This window comes from Nicotiana tabacum, chromosome 6 (genome assembly GCF_000715075.1).
Source record: "Nicotiana tabacum cultivar K326 chromosome 6, ASM71507v2, whole genome shotgun sequence".
Taxonomy (NCBI): Eukaryota; Viridiplantae; Streptophyta; class Magnoliopsida; order Solanales; family Solanaceae; genus Nicotiana; species Nicotiana tabacum.
This window is the reverse complement of record NC_134085.1, coordinates 202,551,228-202,564,569: the sequence shown is the minus strand read 5'-3', so window position 1 is coordinate 202,564,569 and position 13,342 is coordinate 202,551,228. Positions and strand designations below refer to the sequence as shown.

Sequence of the window (13,342 nt, the reverse complement as noted above, 5' to 3'; positions counted from 1 at the left end):
GAAGACAATAAGAGACGATATATTAGTACTATCAATAGAATCATAATAAACTAACAACAATATAAAAAAATACGAAATAGATGGAAAGTACAACAATAACTAGTAGGTAAAGACCGGCATTAGTAGAAATCACTAACATCCTAAGACTAAATCCTAACTGGCAAGTCTCACTCTGATGCGCCAAAGAAATATTCACAACTACCTCCTAACCTACAATCTTAATGCTTGACCTCTACAATTCCCTGTCAAGGGCCATGTCCTCAGTAATCCTAAGTCGTGTCATGTCCTGCCTGATCACCTCTCCCCAATACTTCTTGGGCCGTCCTATACCTCTCCTCGTACCCACCACAGCTAGTCGCTCACATCTCCTCACCGGTGCTCCTCATCTGAATGTGCCCGAACCATCTGAGTCTTGTTTCCCTCATCTTGTCCTCCACGGGGGCTAGGCCCACCTTCTCTCGCATAACTTCATTCCTAATCTTATCCATCTAGATAAAATAAGTTAAATGACAAAAATTTACATCTGCCAGAACATTTTCAAAGGATTATTAAAATGGTTAAAGTTAAAACTAAAATTAAAAATAGGAAACCCAATACATTTTGAAGTATGCATCGTATAATTCCCTTTTTTATTTTTATTTTTTATGTATCAACATAAACAAATCAAAAATATCAATTGGAATTAATAAATCTCAATAGTATAATATCTCCCTTTTAATCCCACCATAATTTTATCCGCGCACCAAACATCTCATCAGTATGTTCTTGAGAGCAGCGGCGGAGCCACCTTATGTTGACACCCCTAAATTTTATTTTTATAGGTATATATAATTATATATTGTCTTTCCTTGATTTTTTTCGTGTATTTACTTCTTTATATTTTGACATCCTTGGATGCATTGGTTGAGAGCTAATACAAAGTATTTGTAATCAAATATCATAACGTACACTACGTGCTTCTCTTTTCAGTGTTGTACTACTGTAATCCTCTTTGATTAATCTATACCTTTTTCTGTACCTCAATTGCAAATAGGCGCGGTCGAGGAAGCTCGTTGGTTTGTACTGTAATATAAAGGGAAGCCACGTTGCTATTTCCTTCTTTTGGTTGACGTCGCGATTGACAGTATTTATTTTCTTTTCTTGTGCATTTGGCATCAAAGGCATAATACCACTCACCTTATTCCTCATTCTTTATGTTTCCCAATACATAAATATAACAAAAATCTTCAAAATAGAAAGTCCACTAAAGTCAATACCTAAATTAAGAAATCAAATTCTCAATAACAAATGGAGCCAATATAGTTCGGTGCCTACCCGTGTGACTCTATAAAGCTTCACAACAAATACTTCAGCTCCCAAATTCAACGTTTCATACTTCATGCTGACAAAGAATATATAATTACAAGTCCCAATTTTAAAACAATATTACACTTGAAGCTGCAATACTACATGTATTAGTATATACCAATCAGCATTGCATTTTACTATTCAACATCAATTGACCATGTTTCAAATTCAATCTCTATCCTTCTTCTTCTCGTCTCTTCTTCTTCTTCTTCCTCTGTTTTCCTCAGTGAAATCCAGTGCAAATGATGATGCTCCGTCTAATACATATTGTCCAAAACATAACTGCAATGGAGTTGAAGTTTCATATCCTTTCTGGAGGCTTGATAATTATAACGCAACTGCTCCTCAGTACTGTGGTTACCCTGGATTTGGCATCAACTGTTCCGTTTCTCATTCTCAACCATATCCTATTCTTCACCTTCCGGGAGATGCTTTCTACGTTAAAAATATAGATTATGAAACCAATTCTCTCACTCTAGTGGACATTGATGTTTTCGACGTGCCATGTCCCAGAGCACGTCACAATCTTACTTTAGAGCACTTGCCGTTGGATTATTCGAATTCCGATCTGAAACTTACATTTTATTTCAATTGTACAAAATCTATACCTCAAGCTTATCCCGCGGAGTGCTTAATAAAACCAGGTGGAAAAGCATCTTATTTCTATGTTGGGGAAATTAGCGAGCCGGAAGATTTGGCCTGGTTTGGGATTTGTGAGGAGAAAGTGGTGGCGGCGGTGACGGAGAGGGGAAGCTTTCAGAACAATGATTGGATCGGAGGATTTGGTGGGGCCATGGGCGAGGGTTTCGTGCTGGACTGGCGGAGCGCGTCGGAGTGCGGCAAGTGTGAGGACTCACACGGGCGGTGTGGTTTCAACAATTCAACCCAGGATCTCTTGTGTTTTTGCAAAGATGGTACCGTTAAGTTTGATCATTGCAAAGGTACGCCCAACTTTATTTTTATCAACTTCAGTAATAGTACTTTTTATCTTGCATTTAGAAAAATGGCGTTTAATTTTCATTATTTTGCTGCTTATAAGTCCATTTCATTATTTTGCTGCTTATAAGTCCATTTCATCGTTAAATTCTTTGTTGATTTACACTTTACAATCAAATCGATTTCTTAATGGTGAAGCGGATTATAAGATGTTCATTGAACCCTCACCAATAAAAGTTGAGGTAGTCAACCAATTTAGCTACTAAGATTCTCCATTTACAATCAAATTGAAGGTCAGAGTTTATGTATGCATGAAATAACTTGCAGACTTCAGTATCGCTTTAGCTTATTGATACACTGAGAACTTATTGCTTCTTAGATATTCGATATAAGAAATATCATTCCACAATTCATTATTTTTCAATTTATTCACCTAATATTTGAAATCACTGGATTGATTAACTACACCGAATTCACTAGAAGGGGAAGCATCTCCAACGAGAGATTTCTCCATTCCAAAACGTTTACTACAAGGTGAAAGGATCACATCTATCCCACTATATTTCTTGATTTTAAATCGGAAGGTATTGATATCTTATCAATACTTTAAACCTGGCTTAAAGGCTGGTTAGTCAAGAGGGGTTCCACAAACCTTAATAAAGAACACCGTTCGTCCTGCACAAGAATATTGATGCAAAGGTTAGGTTATATCACTTCTCTTTCCCAACTACTAATTTAAAATGCTATCTGATCCAAAAAGTCCAATCTTCTGATTTTTGGCTTACGCGTTTACTCATTATCTTTATCTTATTCTATACGCCAATGGTATCAGGTTTCGTTGAATAGCTGATGTTAGGATTTGACCGGGGGCGGCTCCATACCATTGGGGCCTAAGGCCAAACCAGAGGCCTTAATTATATTTTATAATAAAAAAACTTTCATATATATTATTTATTTGAAATCTAGTTTTCTAGCTTTTTCAGATGCAAATTTATGAATATTTATTTTATAATTAATTTCTTCTAATTGTTATTTTTCAATTGATAATATAGTTAATCTATTTAATCTTTTGCGCCATGGTTGATCTTAAGTAAGATTTTATCATTTTTAATTTAAAAAACTTCTTTCAAAGTTTTAGTTTGTGGTCGAGGACCACCCGAAACAACTGTTACCATTATTCTATATGCAATATAAGCATTTGAAAAAGAATCAAATCTTTTTATTGAATTGAGTATATCAATTAGAGTACTATCATTTCTTCTTTTTGGGATTGTATCAAAGATTTAACTTTTTTTTCCTTAAGTCTTGCATAACCGAATTCATACTTTATATTTGACATATTTAAATTTAATAAATACTAAAAGGATAATATATGAGTATGTATAAAACAAATATAGATGAAAACTAGTACTAAAAAGTTGGAATAAAAGAACTTGATTCATTCATTTGATGTGAAAATAAATATATGTTTCTTTCAATATACTTCTGGTAGGCTTTAGCTTAATTGACAAAATTATAGAATAATATGATCTCTTGGAGGCACAAAGAAAAAATATAATAGTAGTAACATTTGGTGAGAACTGAGAAAGATTAAAAATAAAGGAAATTGAATATGGTTTACATAATATTTAATGAGAAAAATATTTTTTAAAAAAAAAGAATAATCACTTGGTTCCTTCCATAAATTTTGCATTTATACGTAGGAGCTCATTTTTAAGAAACAAAAAAAATATTTTATTTTTTACCAAAATATATAATAAAAGTAAAATTACTTAATTAAAAAAAATTATAAGGTAAAAAATGGAGCCCACTAAAATTGGGGGCCTAAAGCTTGGGCTTTACCCAAAAGCCGGCCCTGAATTTGACTCTTAATATTATACCATTTCTATTCTCTACCTACTTTGAATTCAAACGAATCAGAGCACAGCTTTGCCTTGCCTAACTTCTCAACAATTTATTGTGGAAATAATACGGATTAGCCAGTTTTAGGACTGATAATTGAAAAATAGTCAGTATTTGCAAAGTCATTGAAACATAGCCATTATTTTACTGCAATACGGAAGGTTCCAGCATAATATACTCGAGATTGGTGCACTTGTGTATGAACTTCCAGCATATTATGCTGGAACTCTAGCACACGGAAAGTTCCAGCATAATATACTGGAGACTGAAGCACCTGTGTATGAATTTTCATCATATTATACTGGAAGTATATTATGCTGGAAGTCCAGTAAATTATGCTGGAAGTTCACATGTACAAAATCCAAACTCCAATATATTATACTGGAATATTTTTCGGATTCTGAACAGTGTTTTCGTTCAGATTTATCTTTTCATGAAAAGTGGCTAAATTTCGATTACTTTTGAAACTGTGATTATTTTTCAGTTACCACTTGTAAATCTGGCTATTTTTGAAGTGCGTCTAAAATCTGAACCGTGTTGAATAATGGGAAATTTTCATAAAGCACTATCTTTTAGTAGTAATTAGTCATCTATAGATACCATTTGCTATATTACGGATTATAGATACCTTTTATATGGTTATAAGATGTATTTGATGTATTTAAGCTATTGTATTCATGAATACAGTAGCAAAAATAGGCGTGAATCAAGGTAGTCCAGCTAATCAGTTGTTGTATTCGAGTGTATTCGACTATATTCATGGAGTGAAACATGGGATTACAGCTGGACAACTTATTGTATTCGACTGTATTCACGACGTGAAATAGGGAATTACACTGTTTTTAAAACGGAAAGTGAATCAATTAACATAATAGACTCGTAATATAACTCAACAAACTCAATCATAACACACAAATTTTGTATTTTCAGTTATAAAAAAGATTCTCAACCGAAAATACCCCAAAAATATAGCAATCTTTAGAGAAATTATATAATACATCTGAATACATAAATTATATTAATTAAAAAAACTTATGAATACATTCATGGCATATAGCGAGACAGTGAATACAATGAAATACATAGAATACATCGGGATACATTGAAATACAATGAGAAAAAAGACAGTGAATACAATGAAATACATGGAATACAACGAGACACATTGAATTACAATGAAAAAAAAGACAATGAATACAATGAAATTCATGAAAATACATTGAAATATATTAACAGAAAATTAAGTTGCTCAGCCCCAAACTCCATCGTCTTTGTTCAAGAACAAACCAACCGGATTATATGTCGGCGGCTGCTGTCTTTGCAATCTTTAGGTTGTCAATGCCAATTAGTATAAAAATTATCAGGTCTACCATTCTCAGAACAACGAAAGCCTTCATCCAAGAACTTACAATCCTTTTATTTATACAGTGGATAACTTTCATCCCAAACCCGTTTCCCATAAAAAAGATCACAACTTTCTGCTCCCTTTTCCAAAAAAATCCAACTTTTCAGTCTTGTTATATGGAACAGGCGATCCATTGAGCCCAATCCATGTAGCAAACAAGGATGTTTGCTGATACAAACGAGGTCCTTGTTTACTTTTCTGTAATCCAACAAAAACAGACACAAGAATAAGCAAACAATGAAGAAAAAACAGCCAAGTACACCTGGTGATGGCTCAAAAAGCTTCAAGCGTTTGAATTTCTTGAAAATTTTAAATTGGGTCATTGTGTTGAAGAATCTAGGAGATGGGCTTTGCACAAATCCGGTGGAAGAAGGAGGAGATCGGAAATTTTAATGGGATGGGGGAAGAAAATGAGATGTATCAAAGTATAGAGAGAAAGAAAATAGTGTAATTGATTAGCGTATTTAGTGGCTTAGGGCTAGGAGGTAATTAAAATTAAATATTTTGCTATAAAACTTAAAAGGTATCTATAGAATATAATTTTTTTAAATGATATTTTTTAAAAATAAATAAGGTGTTAACCTTTGCTATAGGAGGTAAAATTTCTTGAATAATCCACAAAAAGAGCCCAAAATGAACCCAGTAGGCAGCATAGATAAAAGGCCCATTAAAGGTTGGCCTTGCCCAACTGTTTTTGGCCATACACATTTTTTGGGAGAAATTCAAAAATAGCCAGATTTACAACTGGTCGTTCAATAATAGCACAATTTTAAAAGTAATCGAAATTTAGCCACTTTTCATGTAAAGATAAATCTGAGTGAAAATATTGTTCAAAACCCGAAAAATATGTCAGTATATTATACTGGAGTTCCAGCATAAGTATGCTTGAACTCCAGCATATTATACTGGAGTTCCAGGATAAGTATGCTGGACCTCCAGCATAATATGATGGAGTTCTAGCATAAGTACACTAGAACTCCAGCATAATATACTGGAGTTCCAACAAGTATAATTGTCCAGTATAATACACTGGAGTTTGGAGCACCGGTGCTCCAGTCTCCAGTATATTATACTGGAGTCAGCAAAGTATACCGGTCCAGCATAATATGCTGGAGTTCATACACAGGTGCACCGAACTCCAGTATATTATGCTGGACCGGTCTCTGTTGCAGCAAAATAGTGGCTATTTTTCATTGACTTCGTAAACGCTGGTTATTTTTGAATGACCAGTCCGAAAACTGGCTATACCGTGCTATTTTTACACATTTTTTGCTTTTCTCCAGAAAATATTTTCAAAAACCTGTTTGTCCATGAATATTTATAAGTTTTTGGAGATTTTTCGAAAATAATATTTTCAAAAACCAAAAATTTCAAGTTTTCTGGAATTTTTTAACTTTTTTTTTTTCAAAATAAAACTTTAATTTCCAAATAAAAAATTCTACTTCGAAAACTTTTTTTTGGCAGCTATGGCCAAACGCCTACTTAGTTTCGACAATAGGAATCGGTAGGAAATGAGTGACCTTTTGATGCCTATGATGTTTCTTTTCTGTTCTTTTGGAATTTTCTCTCTTTTCCACGTTATTGGAATATGTAATAAACTGGTTTATATTCTTTGTTAAAATAAGCAAATTCTGCTTGTTTCGTAAACACTCCATGACTCCAATCTAGAGATTATTCTTTCACGACCTAGTTCAGGTACATATTCTTTTCTGAAAGTTTCTTTTTAAGGACAGATCCATTAAATTAGGGAAGAAAATTAGAAAAGAGGAGAACACTTTGCAAATTGAAACATTACACTAAAGTGATACAGGGCGACCCAAAAGAAAATTCGAAAAAAGCCCTCTTTGTAGACGAGACTCAGGGTCTAAAAAGCCATCTCCTTTTTTATTATTTATCTCCTATTCTTTCCGCTAAGATGTAGATTCTGACTATCAGCTGCACTGAAAGTACCCGTTAGGTTCACATGGCACCCAAAAAAAATAAACACTGAATAATATAGACATTAGACAATGGTCGTCAGGTGCAGTCAACTCATGAATAGAGACTTTGGAATTTTATATTCCATGCTTAGAGGGAATTTTCAAAGGCATACGTTTTTTTTCCTGTCCACATTAGTATTGCCGTCCCTTTTCCTATCTTTTTTTTAATTAAAATTAGCTTCATCATCTAGAACTAACTGCATTTACAGTCTCGGAGGAAAGTTTCAAGGTTATTGCATGGAAAGCTACCAATAAGACGTGCGTAAAATATCTATGCCTTTTTATTCGTTTGAAATTTCTTCTTCTAGTTGTGAACAAGAACCTTATTTTCCTCCAACCCTCTCAAGTTAAAAGCGAATTTTCTACAATACACTGGAAAAGTCATAAAAGGAGCAGCCAATTCTTTGTTTACCATAACAATACTCAAGTATGACATTTTTTGTTAGTCAAAACTGGATCAACTTTGACTCTTGGACATTTCAATTGAATCATATATTTTACCTAACTTCTCCTCCAGCCAACCAAGTCTATCATTGATGAGTTCTCACAAATGCATGCTCAAAGCTTCCCTCTTCCTCTGCTCCATTCCATCATCACCTTCATATTCTTCTTGATCACTTCCTCACTATCTTATGGCCAAGAAAATAAACAGCTTACTACTTGTAATAGCTCCTATAGCTGTGGGAATATTCAGAACATCGGCTTTCCTTTCTGGGGTGGTGATCGACCTCAAGAATGTGGTCTTCCACAATTCGACCTTGAATGCGAAGCCAACCATTATCCCGTTATGAAGATTGACGGTCATGATTTCCGTGTACTTGACATCAATGGAGAAAAACAAACCATGAGAATTGCACGTAAAGATCTTGAAGAAGACATTTGTCCTGATAGATTTGGTAACACTACCTTGAATGATGCTCTTTTCCGCTATGATCCTGACTCGGAAGCCTTCCTCTTGTTCTATGATTGTCCTTTCGATATACCTTCAGACTGGAAAAAGTTCGCCTTTAGCTGCAATATCAATGGAAACTCTAGTCTTGGTTTCTATCCACATGAGTCATTTTCATCATTCTGGGGCCCAAGTTACCCGAGATGTGAGCATAAGGTCATCGTTCCTGTTGTGATGAAGGCATTTGAGCAGTTCAAGAACGAAGGAAGTACGAAGATATTGGAGCTATTGAAGCAAGGGTTTGATGTGGTGTTTAACAAAAGCACAGAATGTATAGTTTGTGAGAAGTCAGGCGGGTTATGTTGGTCAGAGACAAATCTTACGGAGCCAACGTGCCTTTGTAGGGACCGAACTTATTCTTATTACTGTGGTTATGTAATAGATCAAGGTGTGTTCCATCTCCCTAATCTAATTTACTCTGTTTGCCAAATTTAGCTGTATCTAACTGGTAGCCCATAGTCTTCAAGAAAGGAGGGGAAAAAACCATAGGCTGGCATATGGCCTACTATTTTGGCCCTGACAGACATCTTAATTAAATTGTCCATTCAAAATATTTTTTCCATTTTTATGGGGGGAACTTCCAATTCTTTTCACGTCTTTCTAATTTACTCCCCTTGTAACATTTGTTGGGGCATTTTTATCAAGTTTGTGAAGCCCAAACAATAAAATATAGTTACAGATTTCCCAGCACAAGCCTTTTTTGCTGATGCCTGTTCTAAGATTCCAGTAGTATTACACAGCAGGAAGTATTGTTTTAGCCTCACCCGGCAAGATAGGGATATCAAAACTGGTGAAAGATGGAGATGACAATACATCTATAGACAGAGAAATTCATCAGATATATGATAGAATTTCCAGGAAAACAACAGATCGAATTTGATTCACTCGTAAATTCTTGAAAAGGTCTCCATCAGGGTATTCTTTTAGCTTGTTCCTAAAGCGCATGTGGACGCGATGACTAAATTAAACAACTTCTTCCCTCTATGTTTCCTCGCTTTCGCTCCTACCAAGCAGAGATTTGAATACTTCACGAATTCCCTGTCCTTTCTACTAGTTCTTTTCTAATTCGTAATTGAAATGTCTATAAGCTTTTGGCACCATCTCGACTCGTTGACTCTCTTAGCCAGTAGGTGGTGAAGTTGGACATTTGACCTTAGTAAGAAATGCAACTTTTTCTCACTTTTTCATCCGAATATCTTTATATTCTATCATTTTAACCTGACTTAGGATTCAGGCTTTTCTAAATATTGTTTTTACAACAGTTATTTTCCATGTTTCCTTCTATTATCTGTTTTGCTTGTTAAGTTTCCTCCATTAATACACTAAGGAGGGGATAGATCATAAAAGACAGAGAAATCTGATGAAGCATTTGTGCCCAACCTCGGGCGCCTCTATTTGGGCTAGGTCCAACAACATCTCCTCTTCTCCTATGACTGTACCCAATCTTGTCAAAGGGAAACATATGTTGTGAATTGCGCCAGTAATGCTATCATCAATCATTCTTTTCCGGTTTTTCATAGTGAGTTTCTAGAGCACTATAACTATGCAGTAGAATCATGTCAGCACCCTGTTTATGCGAAAATGAATTACCCACAACTTCTGCAAAAGAGTGAGGCTAAAATGTCGAGATTGCTTGAATAGCATAGAGCAATGTGGTGCTCGAATAACGAATCTAAACTCAAAGCAGAACACGTCATGTTTAATCTAGAAACTTAAAAGTCCAATTCCGTGTTTGACTATGTAATCCATAACGGAGTACAAAAAAACCCACCTTATTCCTTCATAGATAAGAAATAATAAGGTGATAGCAGTTGATTTATTATACCACTGGAGATTCTTTATTGTGTTTCTGTATCATTTCATCACTTGTTTATGTCTGCGTTACAGGCAATAAAAGAGATATCAGAGTGAAGGCTGTCGTAGGTAACTGTCCTTTGACCTTGTTCATCTTGTTATTGTCCTTCTCTTCAACAACGATCTCGAACTCCCTGGTCACATATTTATCTCTTTCAGGTGCAAGTGCAGTTGCATTAACTGCCTTTGTGGCATGTGTAATTTTCTTTCTCTATCGTCGTCGACAGAAGAAAAGTGACGCTGGTTCGTCTTTGATCTCCAGTAGCATCCTTTCTTATCCCTCCTCAATAACGGACCCTGAAAAGGCTTCACACTATTTCGGAATTCACGTATTTGACTACAATGAACTGCAAGAAGCCACAAGCAATTTTGATTCCAACAAAGAGCTAGGAGAAGGTGGCTTTGGCACAGTATACAAAGGTAAAAGAATTATCTTGAAGTGATCTTTTCACCACCAACCTGCTACTAAACCTAAATATTTTATTTGACCATCTGGTTATACATGATATGTTACAGGTAAACTTCGAGATGGACGTGTTGTTGCTGTAAAACGTTTATATGAGAACAACTACAAGAGAGTTGAGCAATTCCGTAATGAAGTTGAACTCCTCACACGCCTGCACCATCGAAATCTAGTTACCCTTTACGGATGCACATCTCGCCATAGCCGCGAGCTTCTTCTTGTGTATGAATATATTCCCAATGGCACAGTTGCTGATCATCTTCATGGAGAACACACTAAGCCTGGATCGCTTTCATGGAATACACGAATGAGCATTGCCGTAGAAACGGCAAGTGCACTAACATATCTCCACAATTCAGATGTCATTCACAGAGATGTAAAAACTGACAATATCCTCCTAGACAATAATTTCTGCGTCAAAGTAGCAGATTTTGGCTTGTCTAGGCTTTTCCCAACTGATGCTACTCACGTGTCAACAGCTCCACAGGGTACCCCTGGATATGTTGATCCCCAGTATCACGAATGCTATCAACTTACCGGTAAAAGTGATGTTTATAGTTTCGGGGTAGTACTAATCGAGCTTATATCCTCCCTACCAGCTGTTGATATCTCTAGGCATCGATACGAAATAAATCTGTCAAATATGGCTATTAACAAGATTCAGAGCAATGCATTACATGAGTTGGTTGATCCAAGTCTTGGTTTTGATTCCAATGAGAAGGTAAAGTTGATGATCACCGCCATGGCAGAATTGGCTTTCCAGTGTTTACAGAATGACAGAGATTTGAGACCATCCATGCAAGATGTTTTGAAGGCTCTTCTGGGAATTCAGAGTATGGATAAAACTACAGGAGCAACAGAGAAGGAAAGTCCTGGCGATGATGTTGGCTTGTTGAAGAATAATATATTATCTCTCTCACCTGATTCAGTTATTGCAAAATGGACTAGCAGTAGCACGTCAACAACATCTATTTCCAGTACTGGCTAAGTTTATGCCCTCACCTTGTCTAGTTTGTGGTTTACTTTATGGTGATTCTTGAGCACCTGCTCTATTGGTTGCCAAAACCTGAAATTTTTCTTTTATTAATTTGGACCAATTTTATCTTAACAGGGATGTACATATCTCGTATGCAGCATTTCCCATTTAACAACCCTAATTCAATTCATTTCTTAATTTTTTTAAGTAGATACTTGTTTGATTGGCTATCTTTGTAGTAGCAGATTATAAGTAAGTTTTACCAGGATGATTAATCAGAGTACATTTAGTCTGGCATGGCAGGATATTGATGTTGAATGTATTGATCAGAGTAAATTAAGCTGCAAAATTGTCCATTAAATCGAGCTACTACAAAAGACGGTGTTAGGAAAAAGATGTCATACCTATTGTCAACTTTGCAACTCTCCTCCAAAATTAATATCCCCTTAGGCAGTAGTGTTCAATATTATTATGTCCTTTCTACTTGCAATTGTTACTAGTAATTTTCTTCCAATTAGCTTAAAATTCATCTTTCACTGATTTCAGAACTATGATATCAATTAGTTACATTACAAATTAATAAACTACTTATGCTATTAGTTATCAAATTCTTAGTTATCTTGCCAAATAACTTAATAATATCAACAACAAGATTCTACATATGTTTACTGAGTAAGGCACCAGATAGCGCATGAGGATTAAAAAATCTTTATGAGATCATTGGGAGAGGTTAATTCTGTAATGATTTTAACATTCTCTAATTATGTGAGAAATCGCCTTTACCATCAACTCAGTTGACGAAGACATCGAATGCTTCAAAAATTGGTATAGCGAATTAAAGTCACTTGTTTTAACAATTACAGCATTTTAAAAGATCTTTTAAAATTATTCAATCACCCAAACTACTTGATATCTCGAGATTACTTATAAAGTGAGCTTAGCCTCGTGAAAATGGCGTAAAAAAGAGCGAGCTCCCTCAACCCCGCTTTCAAATTGTTTAGTTACCTCTAAGTAGGGGTGTTCAGAAAAATCCGAAAACCCGAACCAAACCGAAAACCAAATCAAATCGATAAAAAAAAGGATACTTTTTGGTTTTGAAATTTAAAAACCGATCAAATTTGGTTTGGTTTTGGTTTTAATTAAAAAAAACCGAACCAAACCGAATATAGGAGTAACTATTTTAAATTTATTGTTACACCTATATATGTGTATACTTTTATATAAAGTTTTAAAATTTTTATAGTAAATATTAATCATTTACACTTTTAGTACAGTTCTTTACCTTTACATTCTAGTTTAATTGGTAGTTTTCTTTTGTTAAGTGTAAGAATCTATTTCATGTTAAAAATAATATATTTTTAATTGAGTCCTTAAATTATTCATCATTATTTGATTCAATTATCATCAATATATGTTAGTAAATAATAGATTTCTCAAAGGGCAATTGATTTGATAGTGTTACGTTGAAAATGTGGTCGCCGAAATGTGTGTTTGGTAGTGTATGTCTTATATTTAAGAAAAAATCGACAAA

General features: G+C 34.9%; 1 protein-coding gene across 2 annotated transcripts; it reads left to right on the top strand.

Annotated features, from left to right (window-relative positions):
- The first annotated feature begins 1,169 nt into the window (after window positions 1–1,169).
- LOC107830020 (LEAF RUST 10 DISEASE-RESISTANCE LOCUS RECEPTOR-LIKE PROTEIN KINASE-like 1.2) lies at window positions 1,170–12,018 on the top strand. 2 transcript variants are annotated; one of them, XM_016657493.2, is made up of 4 exons: window positions 1,170–2,288; window positions 10,406–10,441; window positions 10,532–10,792; window positions 10,889–12,018. In XM_016657493.2, exons 1-4 carry the CDS (start codon window positions 1,505–1,507, stop codon window positions 11,821–11,823), a joined length of 2,016 nt encoding a protein of 671 aa, XP_016512979.2. In that variant the 5' UTR covers window positions 1,170–1,504; the 3' UTR covers window positions 11,824–12,018. The 2 variants fall into 2 exon arrangements, with proteins under 2 accessions (XP_016512979.2, XP_016512978.1); XM_016657492.2 differs by lacking the exon at window positions 1,170–2,288 and adding an exon at window positions 7,010–8,906.
- The last annotated feature ends 1,324 nt before the right edge of the window (window positions 12,019–13,342 follow it).